General features: G+C 47.8%; 2 protein-coding genes across 15 annotated transcripts in view; one reads left to right on the top strand and one right to left on the bottom strand.

The window, feature by feature from the left end:
• The window catches only part of PITPNM3 (PITPNM family member 3), a 6156742-nt gene that overhangs the window by 2509757 nt on the left and 3629560 nt on the right, over positions 1-17425 (top strand). The gene's annotated exons all lie outside the window — the stretch shown is intronic.
• Positions 8140-17362, bottom strand: LOC138488220 (protein timeless homolog). Of its 2 annotated transcripts, none has more exons than XR_011274610.1 (4): positions 15281-15423; positions 9762-9932; positions 8763-8911; positions 8140-8374 (listed from the first exon to the last, which is right to left on the bottom strand). XR_011274610.1 is itself a non-coding variant. In XM_069615050.1 (4 exons), the coding sequence occupies exons 1-3, from the start codon at positions 17356-17358 to the stop codon at positions 8765-8767; spliced, it is 366 nt and encodes a 121-aa protein (XP_069471151.1). In that variant the 5' UTR covers positions 17359-17362; the 3' UTR covers positions 8140-8374; positions 8763-8764. The 2 variants fall into 2 exon arrangements, 1 of the variants encoding a protein (XP_069471151.1); XM_069615050.1 differs by lacking the exon at positions 15281-15423 and adding an exon at positions 17311-17362.

Genomic DNA, 17425 nt, shown 5'->3' with positions numbered 1-17425 from the left:
AACCGTGGATAAGAGGGGGCTGGAAACGCCACTACCATGTCGATCTCCTGAGTTCTCACGAACGAAGGAATACAGGAGCCAAGTATCCTGCAACCACAAGGCTGAACCGAGGAATCGCTGGTGACCCGCTGAAGGACTGCTCCTCTGCACTGCTGTCGCCTTTTGAAATCCTTTTTACCTCTGATCGATCCAGAAGGCCTGTACTGGTACTTCGACCCTTGGAATAGTGGGAACAGCTATTCTCGGCATCTTCACCGTCTCCTGCACGTAAGCCTTCGGAAGTGTCTCTGGGCCATCCAGCAGACTGACCAGCCTACACAGGAGTCTTGCTCTGTAACCGCAGCCAGGTTGTGTTGTATTTCTAGTCATTGTCACTCTCACACGATTCGCACACTTGGCATTCCCAGGTCTGAAGTGAGTAGTGTACATTTGGCTGAGATACACACGGCCGCTCGGTTGCCCTGCTGTGGTAACAAACTGTGCGTGTTCACTTCGTTTGGGACATCTTTAACTCAAACTCTGCTGCTGCAGAATCTACACGACGACGAGACGTCCCCTGCTCTCCTGAACCTGCCAGCACTGAAACTGACGCGGAGAAGCCTGGGTCTGCTTGCATCAGGGACCGGTGAGTTGCATAGCTCGGAACTGGTCGCTACCCTGCAGGAGCCCATAGCTTTTCCCTGCTGTATCAAAACAGCACACCTTTCCGTACTCGCGCTCTGCTTCTGCCCACAGTGGAGGCTGCGTTTGAGTCGCGGAACTCTGTTCTTCTTCATTTGTGCACCAAACTGAACTGCCTGATTCCCTCGAAGAGACTCCCCTTTTTGCCCGTTGGCACCAGCTTTTTGCCCGTTGGCACCAGCGTGTGCAGGTACTTTTGAGCACAAGGCTCCACTCTTCGTAGGGCTCGGATTTCCTTTTAGTTAGGTGCCTCTGAAGGCGGACTGGGTCTAAGCATTATTTCGCACTGCCTGTTTTCCTTCCCTTCTAGGTGGACTACACATTTCGTGCATCTAACGCTTTAGACTCGTTTGTATTTGTATATATATTGTATTGGTTTGGTATGTGTTGGTTTACTAGAGTTGTATTGTGATTTATCGCTACGGTCATTGTTTTAAAGGCCTTCGAATAAATGTGTATATATTTTTAATATAACACCTGTTTGGAGTAGTTTGTAAGTGTCCTTGCTTTGTGTGCTCATTGCGGGCTTTCAGTCACGCTCACCCCTCTTGAGACCTAGTCTTGACCGCCGCGATCCCTACCCTGATTGGTCTGGCTTGTCCAGAGGTTACCCTGTTCCAAGTAATTAGGTTGGCCTTCTGAAATTCTGCACCACCAGGACAGAGTTCAGAAATCCGTCTTAACACATAGTTTCGATAAAGTCAGCCGGGTTTGCGCCGTCTTCTCCTTCCGGGAGCCCTATAATGCACACATTATTCCTCCTGCTTCCTCCGCCCTGTTTTCGAGATTCTTCATTTGTTGTTGCAATACAGAGACGTCCTTGGTATTCTCATTACAGTTATTCTTGTTTAGTTGCACCTCTTTTTCTAACACACCTGTGCATTCCGCTAGCACCCTCATATCTTGTCGCAGGAGGTTCACGTCGATACTCATTGCATCTATCTTGAATTCCAATGAGGACTTTAGAGCTGAAATAGCTTCCAGGATCTTCTGATCTCCGCTCGTAGGAACTTCAGCTCCTTGAGCCCCCGGGGTCGGGGTCTGAATGTTTTCCGATGCCTGAGCAGGCCTCCAAATGGGTCCATGGAGCCGGTCAGACCGCATTAGGAACTGCAGTATAGATGTGTTCCATTTTGCTGGCAGGGCCAGACCGCAGCGGGAGCTGTCTCGTCTTCTTTATTTAAACTCTTCCATAAATTAAAAAGTTCTGAGGTTACCTCAGCTGGTCGCAATCTGCCTCCGCTTCGTGCATAATGTCCTTCTAGCATTGGCGTAGTGCAATTAGCAGGATTTTTCGGGAGTACAGTGTTGTGTTCCTCAGTAACTGACAGGCCCTACACCACACTACACACCACAACCTCATCAGCCAGGGCGGGCGCATTGCAGGAGAGTCGGTTATCTATATCACTACTTTCAAAAAGAACGGTGCGCTACCTGCCTAAAGTAACTGTAAAGTTTTCTCATCAGACAGCCATTTGGTCACAAATTGCAATTGTCTAGCGACAAAATATACCTCAAAGTTAGGCACTTTTATCCCCCTAATCATACGAGTTTTGAAGCTTCCCCAGTGCTATTCTACACCGCGAGTTATGCCACAGAAAACTCCTTCCACATACCATGCAGCCTCCTGAAAAAGTTTTGGGTATTGCAAACAGGAAATTTGCAAAATAATGAAGGAGCTTCGGCAGCACCACCACCATCTTTAGCAATGCCGCACACCACATCATGGACAATAGCAATCTGGCCCAGAAAGACATGGAGGTATCGATGCTATCCACTGCTCTCACCATGTTCTTTGCATGCTCTGTCTTTGGATCATGATAAACGTCCACCACCAAGTACCTAAATGTGTTTACTTCCCTCTTGATTGTTAGCACCGGCAAGCCCTGTACGAGCCTTGCAGCGTATTCTCCCAAAGGGAACAGACTTGATTTCTGTGGGTTGATCATTATGCCTGTCAACGCCGCATATCGGTCCATCACATCCAGGATGTATTGCAAATTTGTCTTGGGGTGCTACAAATACAGAAGCATGTCATCTGAATACAATGAAATCAGATGCTGACCTTCCGGTGTGACTATGCCAACCTCCCCATATTCATCCCGCAAGTAGACCACCAATGGCTCTGGCGCCAGAATTAAAAGCATCAGGGACCACGGCCATCCGTGCCTTGTGCCTTTGCTTAACTGCCATTGTTCCGAATTTATTTTACCCATTTTGACCCTGGCTATCAGTTCATTATAAAGCAACCACCCCCACTTGATGTACGTCAGTCCAATACCTAACCTCTCTAGCACTGCTAGCAGCCAAGGCCATCTGACTGAGTCAAATGCCTTGACCGCATCGAGTGATGCCACTGCCAACTGCTGTGTATGCCCTTGGTTACAATCTATTATGTGGTGTACTCTTCTCACGTTATTTGTAATATTTCTGTGTGAAGCGTATCCTGTTTGATACGAATGTTTAAGTTTGGTGATGGTCGTCTTGAGCCTATTTGCCATTAAAGCTGTAAGAATCTTCCCATCCTGATTTAGTAATGAAAAGGGTCTATATGAGCCACAGTCCGTAACCGGCTTATTTGGTTTAAGGAGGGGGACAATCACTGACTCTCTTAAGGACCCGGGCTTCCTGCCCTTGTCCAGTGCTTCGTTAAACATTGCTAGCAGTGGGCCCAGGATTTCCAAATTATATTCTTTATAAAAGAAACTTGGAGGCCCATTTGCTCCTGGAACTTTGCCCGTTATCACCTACTCTAGTTCTTCTATCGTGATGGGAACTTCCAGCCTGTCTCTCTCCTCCATGTTCAGTTTGGGGAGATTCATCTCTGGCAGTGCTTCTTCCATCTCTGACATGTGACACACTGCGGCTACCTCATACAGGTTCTTGTAATAATCATAAAAACATTTGTTCACCCCATCCTGCATCTTGCACAGTTCCCCATCTCGAGCTACAATCGCTCTGACTGTCTCTCGCTTACTTTCATTTTTATAAAGCCAGGCTAACAAGTGCCCGGGCTTGTCTCCTTCTGCATGCTGTCTTTCCACATATTTCCTATAGCTAAGTTTGCTCAGCCTGTTCCAGTGCTCATGACATTCTTGTTGTAGGCGGGACACCTCCTTGGCCTCCTCTTGGATCGTCTCTCCTGCTCGCCCTATGGCTTCTAGTGTATCTTCCGCTATTTTTAGCTCTTGTGTAATAACATCTTGCATCCCTTTTGATTTTGCAATAGCCGCCCCCCTCATCATCACTTTAAAAGCCTCCCACAATGTGCCTGTTGATTCCACGCTGACGTAATTGTGTTCGAAGTATTCCTTCACCTCTTTCCTCAGGTGTTCCCGAAACCCAACATCCTTGAGTGCCTCAACCCTAAGTCTCCATGTCGGGATCCTGGCTTGGTGGGGAAGGAACCGCCATGTGACCAGCAGAGCGGCATGGTCGGAGAGGACTCTTGCTTTATATTCAGCTTTTATGAACTCTCCCAAAGTTTCTTCTCCTACAAACACATGATCTAACCTCGTATAGAGGTGTTTGGGAGCTGTAAAGTGAGAGTATACTCTGCTCAGCAGGTACATTGTCCTCCACACATCAACCGACTTTAAAGCATGTAAAAGCGTATTTAGAACTTTAGCGGCAGGGGTTGGATGAGTGAGTTTGCCATCCGATCTATCGATTGATGGGTCCAGCGTGCAGTTAAAATCACCCCCCATATCACTGCACTATGTCTATACAGGCTTATCCTAGGGTATGAGGATCTGAAGTAGGTTACTGTGTCCCAATTTGGAGCATACATATTAATCACACATATTTTCCGTATTTTCCACCATTCCGCATAACCCTTTTATTCTTCCATCCTTATCCAGGAAGGTCTGAAGGACCTGTAATGGGACTGTGGGAGCCACCGATATTAGGACCCCTCTGGCATATGCGGAGTATGTTGAGCCCAAGGTCACCCCCTCCATTTTTGTGCCAGAGTATCTTGCCATTCCCTGGTGAGATAAGAGGAGGGCTATATCTATATTCTGTTGTTTCAAATATGCCATAACTCTGCTTCTCTTAATATAGCTGTTCAGGTCTCTGACCTTCCAGGTCACCATTTTAAGCTCTGCCATCTTTTTCTGTGATTCCCGCTCTCACTCCCCATCCCTTGCATTTGCTAATCCACCCATGTGCATAACTGTAGACCAATCGCCCTCTTACTACCCCAACTCCCATCACGCCCCCCTCCCCAACAATTGCTCAGCTCCATATTAGGCGCTCGGGCATCCCTGCGTTTCACCCCTATCTCGTTACAAGTGCCTGAGTTCGGGGTACAGCAGGAGGATACGTAACTGCTAGAATCCTAATCTAATCTGGGGTAAAGACTAACTCCTCTTCATGCGGCCCTCTGAATGTCTGACACCATAGTTTCTGTTTATTAAACATACTGTTATGGTATTTATAGCTTCCTCATTCACAAATGTGCTCAACAGTTTTATGGACGTACATCCGCATAAGTACACATTAGCAGGCGTTACCCTCCTGTTTGTCATTTTCGCCTCTCGGTTGATCATCAGCTAGGTCCGTCAGGTTCGCTTCGTCCATCCATTTACTCTCTTCTTCCGGTGTCTCAAAGAAGATAGCTTGGCTTTTATATAGGACTTTCAGTTTGGATGGATACAAAAGCATGTACTTAATGTTCACATCCCACAGCCTCCTCTTGACTGCTGTATAGCACATTCACTGTTTCTGTGCCAGGAATGTATAGTCCGGGTATGCCGTTATGTCAGCCGACGCTCTCCTGATCGTGCCTCCCTTGCGGAAGTGTTCAAGGATTTTCTCTCTGTCCTTCTCTGTGGCGGTCGTCTTGTCAGGGCTCTGTGCGCTCGCTCCACCGTGAAGCCCTGCATGAGGGCCCCAGGCCCTATTTCCTGTAGCAGTATAGTTCCGATAAAGTCAGTTGGGTTTGCGCCCTCTTCTCCTTTCGGAAGCCCTATAATGTGCACATTATTCCTCCTGGCTCTTCCTTCTGCTTCCTCCGCCCTGTTTTCGAGATTCCTCATCATTTGCTGTTGCAATACAGAGATGTCCTTGGTATTCTCATTACAATTAATCTTGTTTAGTTGCACCTCTTTTTCTAACACACCTGTGCGTTCCGCCAGCACCCTCCTATCTTGTTGCAGGAGGTTCACGTCGATACTCATTGTCGATACTCATTGCTTCTATCTTGAATTCCAATGAGAACTTTAGAGCTTCCAGCATCTTCTGATCTCTGCTCGTGGGAACTTCAGCTCCTTGTGTCCCCGGGGTCGGGGTCTGCATGTTTTCCCATGCCTGAGCAGGCCTGGCAAACGTGTCCATGTAGGACTGTTTCCCCTTGCTTTTGTTGGCTTTCGATGACATGCCTGCTTGAACAGCGTCATTGCTCTCTTCGTCTTTTCCTTGGATCTGAGCCTTATTCGTCCCATGGGGGCATGTGGTGTAGATTTTCTGTGCACTTCCTTGGGGTCTCGCTGGTGTTGCGCATGTGCACCTCTGGTTTACAGGCCATGCGCAATTGCCTATCTGTATGTTCATTCTGTTTGGGCCCAACACAGGTGCAGTCTCTGTGTGCAGTCTCTGTGCCTCAATCCCAGCAGAGACAGTATTGTACTTTACCATCTTGTGCAGAGCTTCTACATCATGTCAACACCCGGCTATGTTCCTGTAACTCCCAATGTGCGCTTCCTACGGCTCAAGGCACCAGTTCCTCACTGGAAGTATGTTCCCTTTACTTTTCAAGCAATGCTTTGTATTTTAGAACTGACCTTTTTGGGGGTCTCATGGTCCGCTATGGATTATGCCCCATTGGCAGTGTGCAAATACATTGGCTGCGCTTCCCTTTGCCTCACAGGCAGGGCCGAACCCTGTTGGAAATTTCCTGAAGCACCTTATCATGTTACCGTGGTGTCCTCCAGGTATGTCGCTCTTCCTCCAGAAGAAACAGCTTATGTTCCTGCGCCTCACTCCTCTGGGTGGGCGAGCCCCTCCGGGATCTTCATGCGATTGCGTCTTGCACGCTGATATCAGTGTCTGGCTACAGTGGCAGGACCACTTGGGAACAGCCGTCTCCTACGTGTTTCACTACTCCGGCAGGGCTAGTGTGCAGCGGAAACCATGTGAGACTCTGTCTAGCCTTATAATAGCTGTGTTTAGTTTCCTTTGCCGGGCTGTGTTGAAACGGACTCCAATGGGAACCTAGACTGGCTGTATCTTCAGTTCCATGAGCAGTGTGCAGCCACAGCGGTCAGACCGCATTGGGAACTGCAGTAAAGACGTGTTACGTTTTGCCGGCAGGGCCAGACCGCAGCGGGAGCTGTCTCGTCTTCTTTATTTACACACTTCCACAAATCAAAAAGTTCTGAGGTTACCTCAGCTGGTCGCAATCTGCCTCCGCTTCGTGCATACCCAAGTCAAAAAGGAAGATCATCCTGGAATCATTCTGGAGTCATCCGATGACTCCATTCTAGAGTCATCCATGGATAGTTCAGGAAGATCATCCGAAGTATTCCAACAGGCCAAAATATGTAATGAGATGATGACTCTAGAGTTATCACAGAAACTACTACAGGATGAGTTTGGATTACTTCCAGTGATGATCTTGGATTACTCCAGGATGACTCCATGACAACTTCAGGATGAGTGGGGATTACTCCTGGATGACTTTGGATGACTCTAGGATGACTCCATGACAACTTCAGGATGAGTTGGGATTACTCCAGGATGACTTCCGATTACTCTAGGATGACTCCATGACAACTTCAGGATGGGTGGGGATTACTCCACGATGATTTTGGATTACTCTAGGATGACTCCATGACAACTTCAGGATGGGTGGGGATTACTTCAGGATGGTTGCATGAGAACTTTAGGATGGGTTTTGAATTGTGAATGATTCTTGCAGACCACTCCATGATGAGTTTAAAAGATTTCAAGATGCTTCCAAAACATTTAGGAAAAGGGGTTTGATTACCCAAGGATGTATTCCTTTTGAGTAAGATTGGTGGCATTACTTTAGAATGACTCGTTAGACTTATGGATAGTTTACTGGAAATAAATCTAATGAATTTTGCAGCTGTCACTGTCCATCTTTGCTAGAGCACCCAAATGTTGTTAACCAAGTTCACCGATTTAGTGCACAAAACTACAACCGCCCCCTCCCATGTCACGAACCAACCTGTAAACTCCCTAATTTCAATTCTCACCTCTAGCCAACAGGGCCTCACACCCAAAATTACAAAGCACTGCATTGAAACACAGTGACCTAAACAGAATCTGTTAAAGGTCTACCTGCATGACAGACTGCCGCCAGTCACTTCACCCAATATCACTGAGAGCAGCCAACATTATTATGATAGTAAAATACTGCAGCTATACATTGTTGATATTTTATTATAGTATTGCTGTGGCTATAAAATGTCTTCAATCAAACATAGGCTCAGAAAGTGTTCAAAAAATGTTTTATTTAACAAATGCAGTTTAACGGCATAGCTGTATTCTATTAGAATAAATCAGTTTGCAAAAATACAAACGAATAATCATTGATCCTGCATTTCGAAAGGCGGTGTCTTCTTTAGGCCTCTTCTGGCATTGCAGATTTTGGTGGCAAGCTTCCTTCTCATCACCTGGCCGTCCATAGTAGGCCAACTGTTAGCCTTGCAGACAGATCTCAAAAATTCTACAAAAACAAGAAAGGATATATGAATATAAATGGACATCAGAAGAGGCATTGTTAAATTACTTATTGTAGAATAAATACAGGATTAACAAATGTTAAAATGTCAACCTACAAATGTGTCACTACATTTAAATGCATTTGTACACAACGGTTGAAACAGGCTTAAAAGAGATTTGAACTGAAAATGAATCATGGTTTTCTATGGCTGCATTCAGAAGATTTATGGTCTTTAATGGTCAAAGGGGTTAATATGTCTTTGAGGAGATGTTGAGCCAGGCACTGAACTGAATCGGTGGGGATGGGAGACAGGACAATCATGCAGAAACAAGATTGACAGATTCATTGTGTAGATACAACAGTTTGACTTTTAAATTAGAAACTATCACACAGTTAGAAATAGGATGGATGATCCAGTGTCCATTCCCAACGACTTCTCCACTGATTCTGGTAATGAATCGGTCCTGGTAAGCGCCGCCAGTGATGCCTGCAAATGATGTATTGCCAACTGATTGTGTCTTTGCGTGGCTTGTAACTGTTCTACAATTTAAAAAAAAACAAAAAACAAAAGTTAAAGGCACCTACTTTCTGGCCATCAGACTAACAGTGTAGACAAGAACAATAAGGCAAATTGCGCAGGATATCACACTGCGGTAACAGTGGGAGAAGACAATTACAACTTGGTCCACTGCCCCTACCAGTGAGCAATGGTGTCAGGTGGAGATCCAGCCCAGGGAGTAACAGGGAAGGAGAACCTGAGAACCAGCCAGGAAGTCGGATGGGCGCCCTGACCCTGCCCAGAGAGTCAGTTGAGGGCTATCGGGTGTCACTGAAACTATTGGAATAGAGTACAGCTAGGGGGGAATGTCATAAAAGGAGGGACACAAAGCATGCAGATGTTTGGTTATTTGCCCACTTATTGACTGGCCATGGCCATGCTAATCCCCATAGCCATTTACACCCAGATCCTGCGCTTGCCCCAAAATACCTTCTCATGGGAACTCTTTGAGCTCGCATTAATCAAGCCATCCCAACAAACGGTGCATTTTTTTTCAAAAGCAGTCTTCTGAGCGTTAATAACTTAATTGGAGTAGTAAACCCACTACTGGTGTAATAGAAATGTCTTAACCAGGTCTGCCTTCAGCCACTCGATTTAGAACTGGTGAAGCAAACTTGCTGCTTCAGCTAGTTCACACTGAGACAAGTTGTGAGGTGAATAGCCAGTGCTGTGACCAGTGTAGTGCGGAACAGAGCTCCAACACTGGGCTCTTTGCTTATGTCTTGCTAGTCTCATTTGGCAAGAGTGAACCCCCATGTGTCAGTGCGCTCTCACCGTTCCTGCCCTTGCCATTACGCTCACAGTACTCCAATCCCAACAGGCCCAACTCACCTTCACAATATATATGAGATGATTGTAGCAGTTTTCCAGGAGGTTGAAGAAAAGTTTCTTGAGAAAGAGCCGGACGTTCAGTGCAGAGTGCCTTTCTCTCGTCGTCGCCTTGGCCTCTTGCTTTTTCTTTGGGGCCCTTTGAACATCCATCTCATGGCTGTAGTTCTTAAACTGAATGACCCAGATTCAGAAAAACAGTAATCTTCAGTTTTGAAAACAGTGATCAGACATTCTAATCCCTCGAGACCAAAGTAAAACTTCCGCTTTTCGGTGCCTTCCTGTTAAGGACAGACAGCCCTGAGGAATGAGCAATCCCCCGAAAAAGCCACTAGGACAATCTTCTTGTGCTCGTAACACCATTAAAAGAGATTTCCTTTGCCAAGAAAATGTTTTTAATCAGTGTATATGTGTATTTTAGCACCATGCGGCCCCCCCCTTTGTGTGGTGAATGAGTAACTGTATTAAAATATTTAAGTGCTGCACTCATTCCCAGCAACAATAAAAGCATTCAAGCCTGTGTGTGTACTACATATTGGCTTGTTTATTTGAGCGGTTTTACTCCAGACTAGTTGACCTAAGATGGAAGTTCAAATTGAAATATAAAGACACTGAAACTGTGCACCATCTCTCCCAACATACTCCCCATCTCCCTTCACCCCCAAATGGCCTCTCCTCCTTGACTGCCCCACCAGCCGCTTCCCCGTCAACTACTCCCATCCACTCTTTGCCCCTTAACTGTGAAATGCCCCACCTCATTCATCCCCTACCTGCTCCCTCTCCCCCAAGTGCATCCTTTTCCATCAACTACCCCACCACCCCCCAACTGCCCCTTTCTCCCTCAACAGCTGCACCACCCCCTTCTCAAACTGCCTCCTTCTCCATCAACTACTCCCAGCCACCATTCACCCCAACTACCCCCTTATCCATCAAATGCTCCACCCTCAACTGCCCACAGGACCCTACTGCCTTTTCCCCCTCTACTGGCCCCACATCTCATTCTCCAACTGATGTTTGGGGAGAAGGGTGGCGGGTGCAGGTAAGGGAGAACCCTTACCTGCACCCGCCACCCTTCTCCCCAAACTGCCCCACACACCTTCTCCCTTCAAATGCCCCACCACTTCTCCAACTGCCACATCCTCTGCTCCCTATCTGCCCCCATCCTGTTCTCCCCATTTTGCCCACTTCTCCCATCGGACTCATACACACTTCTATCACACACCACGTCTCTCCCAACTACCCCCATCCCCCTTCACTGCAGTTACTCCATTAACTGCCCCGCCCCTTCAACTGCTCCATTCCATTCCCCCCAATTGTCCCTTCTCCCTCAATTGCTCCCCACCCCATTTCCTTTCATTACTGTCTTCTCTCCCAACTGCCCTGCCCCTTCTCCCACAACTGCCCCTTCTACCTCAACTGCACGATTTCGCCTCCAACAGATCCCACCCCCTCTCACTCAAATGCCCCAACCCCATTCAACTGCCCCAGCCCCTTCTCTCCAAGTGCCCAACTTCCTCAACTGCCCCACCACATCCTTCAATTGCCCCTTATCCGTCAACTGCCGAACCATCCCATCTCCTCCTACTGCCCCACCCCCTTCTCTCCAACTGCCCCTTCTCTCTCAACAGCCCCCTCCTCCCCCAACTGCGCAATATCTCTCCCAACAGCTAAGACGCAGACCCAGTCCCAGGCGCAAAGGGGAGGGATACAGGTCAATGGAGCAAGAGAGTCAGAGAGGGGAGAACACAAAGCCATGCGTGGGAGTAAGGGGGAGGAGGGGACCCAACCGGAACGCAGGTAGCAAAATGGCCGGGGAGAGGGGGTTAGAATAAGCCCAGGCAGCAATTCATAATGCAATAACTGAATGTTTCGAAAAATAAGAAAGATTTTGCATTCCTTAAATTGCAAGGAGACGCGCATGAAAAGAGAAGTCGGGTGCCTTCACCTCACACTCAGCCAAAAATGCTCTCCGGCAAGCCAGTGCCTTATGCCTTATGCAGAGACCCCCCCCACCCACCACTTAGACACTAAGGCATGGACTTTGCAAACTGCAACAATACCTCAGAGAAGGCCTTTTCGTTCAGCATCCAGGCCCCCCTGAACAGCACAAACAGCACCAAGGAACAACCCCACACACACTCGCCCCTACATTCCCACACATTCAGACCTACCCAGAGACACACCCAGACCCCTAAAACATCTCCACACACTCGTCACCAGTCCCCCAAACACACAGCCCCCACAAACACAGCACCACCTCACCCCCACACAGCACACCCTACACACACAGCAGTAGGCCCCCCACACTCAGACCCACCACTCACACTCAGCACCCAGCAATCACCCACACTCTGCATCCACCCTCCACTATTCTTCTCTAACTGTCCCCCTTTTTCCTGAAATTGCCCTCATCCCTCTTGTCCTCCAACTGCACCCCGCCCCTAACCGCCAGAACCTCCATTAACCCACTGCCCCCCATCAAGGACTTCCCCCGCCCTTAGCCCTCCCCCTCAAGGACTCCCCACACTTAGCCCTCCTTCCCCTAAAGCCTCTGCCCAGCCTCTTCTCTCAAAAGACTTTGACTGCATTAACCCACCTACCCTCCAATGACACCCCAAACCTTAATGCCCCCCCCATGTCTCTCCTGCCCTTAAACATCCCCAAACGCACGCCTGCCCCATCCACACCCAAACTACTCCTGTGCTCTTAACCCCAAGACTCCCCCACCACCCACGTTTTGTTATACCCGTTCTACCCGTGAACCCCCTCTTAATCCTGTCACAATTCTTCCAAACTCTTAACCCGCAACCCAAAAGACACCCTCCCCATGTTTAACCTTCTCCGCTCCAAAGACTTCCACCCAGCTCTTATGCCCCAGACCCCAAAGATTTCCACTGAACTTAACTCATGTCCCCGCCAAAGACTTACACCAAACTCTTAATCCCCCACACCAAGCACTTCTACCCACTCATAACCATCAACCCAAGGTCTCCCCTCACCCCCTTATCCCTTAGTCAAAGAATTCACTCCCCTTTAATAGAACCGCCCTTGGACTTACCACCTTAACCCCATACCCAAGGTCTGTTTCCCCACACTCAGCCTCAGGTGCACCCCCAACCACCCCACCCAGCCCAAAGGACGGTTGCCCCCTCGCTACACTTGGCCCCAAGGATGCCCCCATCACTACACTGTACCCCAAGGATGCCCACCATCACTACACTCGGCCCAAGGACACCCCCCAACAATACACTCGGCCCAAGGACACCCCCCATCACCACAATCAGCCCAAAGGATGGGCCCCCATCACCACAATCAGCCCCAAGGATGCCCCCTCTCTATACACTTGGCCCCAAGGATGCCCCCCATCACTACACTCTACACCAAGGACACCCCCCATCACTACACTCGGCCCCAAGGATGCCCCCCCATCACCACATTCAGCCCCAAGGATGCCCCCTAAAAACACTTGGTCCCAAGGACGCCCCCCATCACTACACTTGGCCCCAAGGACGCCCCCATCACTACACTCGGCCCCAAGGATGCCCCCCCATCACCACATTCAGCCCCAAAGATGCCCCCTCACAACACTTGGCCCCAAGGACGCCCCCCATCACTACACTCGGCCCCAAGGATGCCCCCCCATCACCACATTCAGCCCCAAGGATGCCCCCTCACAACACTTGGCCCCAAGGACACCCCCCCATCACTACACTTGGCCCCAAGGACACCCCCCCCCATCACTACACTTGGCCCCAAGGACACCCCCCCCCATCACTACACTTGGCCCCAAGGACACCCCCCCATCACTACACTTGGCCCCAAGGACACCCCCCCATCACTCTGCCCCAAGGATGCCCCCTATCACAACACTCAGCCCCAAGGACGCCCCCCCCCCCATCACTACACTCAGCCCCAAGGACGCCCCCCCCCATCACTACACTCAGCCCCAAGGATATTTCCCTATCATCACCACTTAGCCCCCAGGGACACCACTGCCATCACTTGAAAATGAGTGTGCACTGTGGTACATAGGATAAGAGTAAAAAGGGTTTGATAGACGGCATAGCCGCCTGTGGGGTGAAGAGAGGTGCCTCAAGAGGCAAATGTTGCTTTATAGCTACTTGTACTGTTCAAACATTGATGGGTGTACATTGAATGCCTCATCAGCCTTTGCACAAAATGCCACTTACTACTAAAAAAGGGAAATGGATATTTGGTCAGTGATGTATACAACCCAACACTCCAGTTGCGTATCGATAACTGTTTTATAAGTTTTCTTTAAATGGCCTGCTAGTGCAACAGTGAGTTACAACTGTGACCCTTTCAGATGCAATTCCATTCTCTTTTGTGCTAAAATGTTAAAAGCCAGGTAGGCGCAGTTCAGCATTAGTCCATTTGCTTAGCTGGTAAGAGTGATAAGAGTGAGAATACCAAGTTATTAGTTTGGGCTTCTCTGTTGGCACGCGAATAGCATTGTTCCAGGGTCTGCCATAATGGTGCCCAGCGGTAAAACAGCAACAGCTGGAAAATAATGTGAGTACCTGAGCATGTACATTGCAGTTGCTGGCAAATCTCGAATGCACATGCATGAGCCAAAACATTTAGCTTTGTCAATGCTTTTAACAGGACTTAGCTAAAAGAACAGATGAGCAAACACATGCATAGCTTATAAATCGAACGGGAGAAGGCACACTTAGTTAAGGCATTTTTATTACTTTATGAGCTCATTTATAGTGGCAGATCAACCAGTATAAAGAAATAAAAACACCCACATGCTGTGGGTCCCTCCACACGTGTCCTACTTACTATGTACTCCACTGCAATAACTTCAGTTTAGCCAAAAATAAAAAAGCACTGCATGTGTACACAAAAGTGCTGCACACTGAGAACTGTGAAACCAGCACGGACTGATGGAACATTTTGAAATAATATGCGGCCGTTTAAAATGAATATTGTCCAGATCGAAACAATAGTGGAAGCCGAGTGGAAGATTACCATTTGCACACAGCAATAGGACTTCAAACACGGCCACACCATCCTAGCCGCAAAAGTAATTACAGTGGTCAGCCATATACATAGAATGGAAACGAGAAATTGACTAGGCAGAAATAATAATTGCTCACTAAACCAGGCACGCTTTCATTTCACATACACGCCTGCAGATGCTGTCTTTGCCGCGTGGACACTTCCAACAACAAAGGCAGCACGACCTGCCTCCTAAATCAACATTCTTGAATGTCCGGGTATTTCAATCCTCCCTCACGCTCCGTTCCTGGGCTATATCAGTTCGCCAGGCCTCAGAACAGGCCCGTGAGAGCCTTCCTTCTCTGCCTGCCTGACTGAGCTACTCAGCTGGCTTGGATGCCTTTTCCCGCGTCTCCCCTCCATGTTTGTGGTGTGATCCACCATTGCGTCCCGACTCCCGAGAGACCACGAGATCCGACCCAGTCCCCAGCGTAGGTTGCAAAACCCTCACGCTGACATAAACAAGGGTGCCCTCAAACGTGTGCACTCCCACCTACCTTTTGTGCTATTTATCCACTTTTATTTTGGTTCCCAGCACGAGCACGACCACCATTCTTCCGCCGCCATTGCTGCTTACAGCAGCTGTGCCCCCAGGTCCGAGAAAATAAAAAAAGCTGCACGCCCCTCCAAGACAAGCCCAAAACAAGCCTACTCCCAACAAAATAAGCAGATAGAAAGAGCGCCCACTTAAAATGCCATGGTTAGGTCTCAAAAGTAACACATTTAACAGAATAGCATAACTATACATAGAACACAGTGTTTTAAAATAAAAATATTTTACTTTAATCTGCTGCTCACCCAGCATATATAACCACACTCTCCAAAGAGACACTTTTTAAAAAAAAAAAACACCCTTTGTTTTAAGCAGCACAGTTAAATGAAATTCTCTTTATTAACTAGCTGCACGCATGGACGTCATTTAGGGGTTGCAACTGCGACCCCTGAGGTCTCTCTTGCTACCCCTGTAGTCTCCCTTGGTACCCCTAAAAAATAAAAATCGATTTTTTTTTTGTTGATTTTTTTAAACAGACTCATGGGCTGTGGCCAGCAGCAGGTGGCTCTGTTTCTGGAGTGGCTGGTTTTCCGATAGCTATAACTGGTAAAATAGCTCTGTGGGTTGAGTGCTAGCTGCTGCAAAGTGTGTGCGATCTGCAGGTTCGACTCCCAGCAAGGTCAACGCAGCCTTTCATCCTGCTGAGGTTGATAAATGAGTACCAACACAGGTTGGGTGATATTGTACGTATATTTGTTCTATATGAAGCACTTAAACATAAGTGCTATATAATAACACATCTTTATCGTTTGGCCTTGGGCATCTCCTTGCAATTACAGTGATTTGTTAATATGTGCCTATATACACTGATATTAACGATACATATGGTGATCCATTCTTGTATGAAATGTATATCACTTTACAGTGATAGCGTAACCCATAATTTTCATAGTGTACTTAGAAACAATGCTATGTGATGCCACTTCCTGTTTTATCGAGTGGTGAAAGGTCATGTTCCATCGCTTCCTGTGATGTCACTTCTGGGTGGGGTCCAATTATATCACTTCCTGTGATGTCATCAGATGTTAAGGGTCATGTGATGTCCTACCCCAGGCATTTTGGTGAAATGACGTCCCTGGCTGCACACCTCTATCAAACAATGACTAAAAGTAGGTGATATTATTATCACTGAATACATTTTGTTGTGTGTCTTGAAAGCACATTTACAAACCCAATGGAGATTAAGCTCATATTACTTTGCCTTTGGGTACTTGCAGCTTTCCAGTTAAAACGGGGAGTCTCTGCCACCCTGCACGCGCTGCGCTGGGTTAGCCCATGGACACAGAAGGCGATATTTAAACACCTGTTCAGAAGTAACTTAGGGTCGACTGTGCGATCTGCAACACTATGACGAAAACCTTTAGAGCGATCCTAGACAATGGGGATTCCGGGATGTGAACTATAGCACTAGCTCCATCATTCTGAGCTAGGACTGTAACCTGACTCGGGGCAGGCAGACCCGCAGGATTACTGGGAGAATTCCCTGCCCTTTCTTCCATTTATCACTCCAGCATGCTGTGAGGAACCGTAGCCTCCACCCCAACATGCTTGTGAGATCAAAGGAACCACCTTCTAGGCCGAGGTTCATTCGTATTAAGGAATGAAAATGACAATGAATCATAAAAGCAAAAAGAATACGCGTCCGGTGTATGCAGGAAGGAATTGATAGCTGGCCCAGAAGCACATCGTATTCCACAATTGCTTTGCATGCAGCATACAGAAACCGATTACACCCGCAGCCCGCGACGAACAGTTACATCGCATACACTGAGGAGCACTTAATATTAGTCACACTTGCACACGGGGGCTGCGTGGATGATGGCGGCCATCGCTCGAAATGATCAAAAACACTTCTGTTTGTGGGGAGAGGGGGTGTAATGCTTACCAGACAAACACGAAACAGGCACAATGAGATGTTGCTGCAAAATTCCAAAATAGAAAGAACAAATCAAGCGCACCAGCAGCTAAATATACCTGCCGCTGCACGGCATGGAGTCCTTCTTCCTCCATGATTGTCTTCATCAGCTTCGTCATCACGTAGGCATCCTATGTGAAAAATCGCCCCTACGTCATGACGCCTTAAAGGCAT

Source organism: Ambystoma mexicanum, chromosome 9, assembly GCF_040938575.1.
Source record: "Ambystoma mexicanum isolate Mex_15411 chromosome 9, UKY_AmexF1_1, whole genome shotgun sequence".
Lineage (NCBI taxonomy): Eukaryota > Metazoa > Chordata > Amphibia > Caudata > Ambystomatidae > Ambystoma > Ambystoma mexicanum.
Note: the sequence above shows the minus strand (reverse complement) of the source record. Positions and strands in the feature narration are given on the sequence as shown.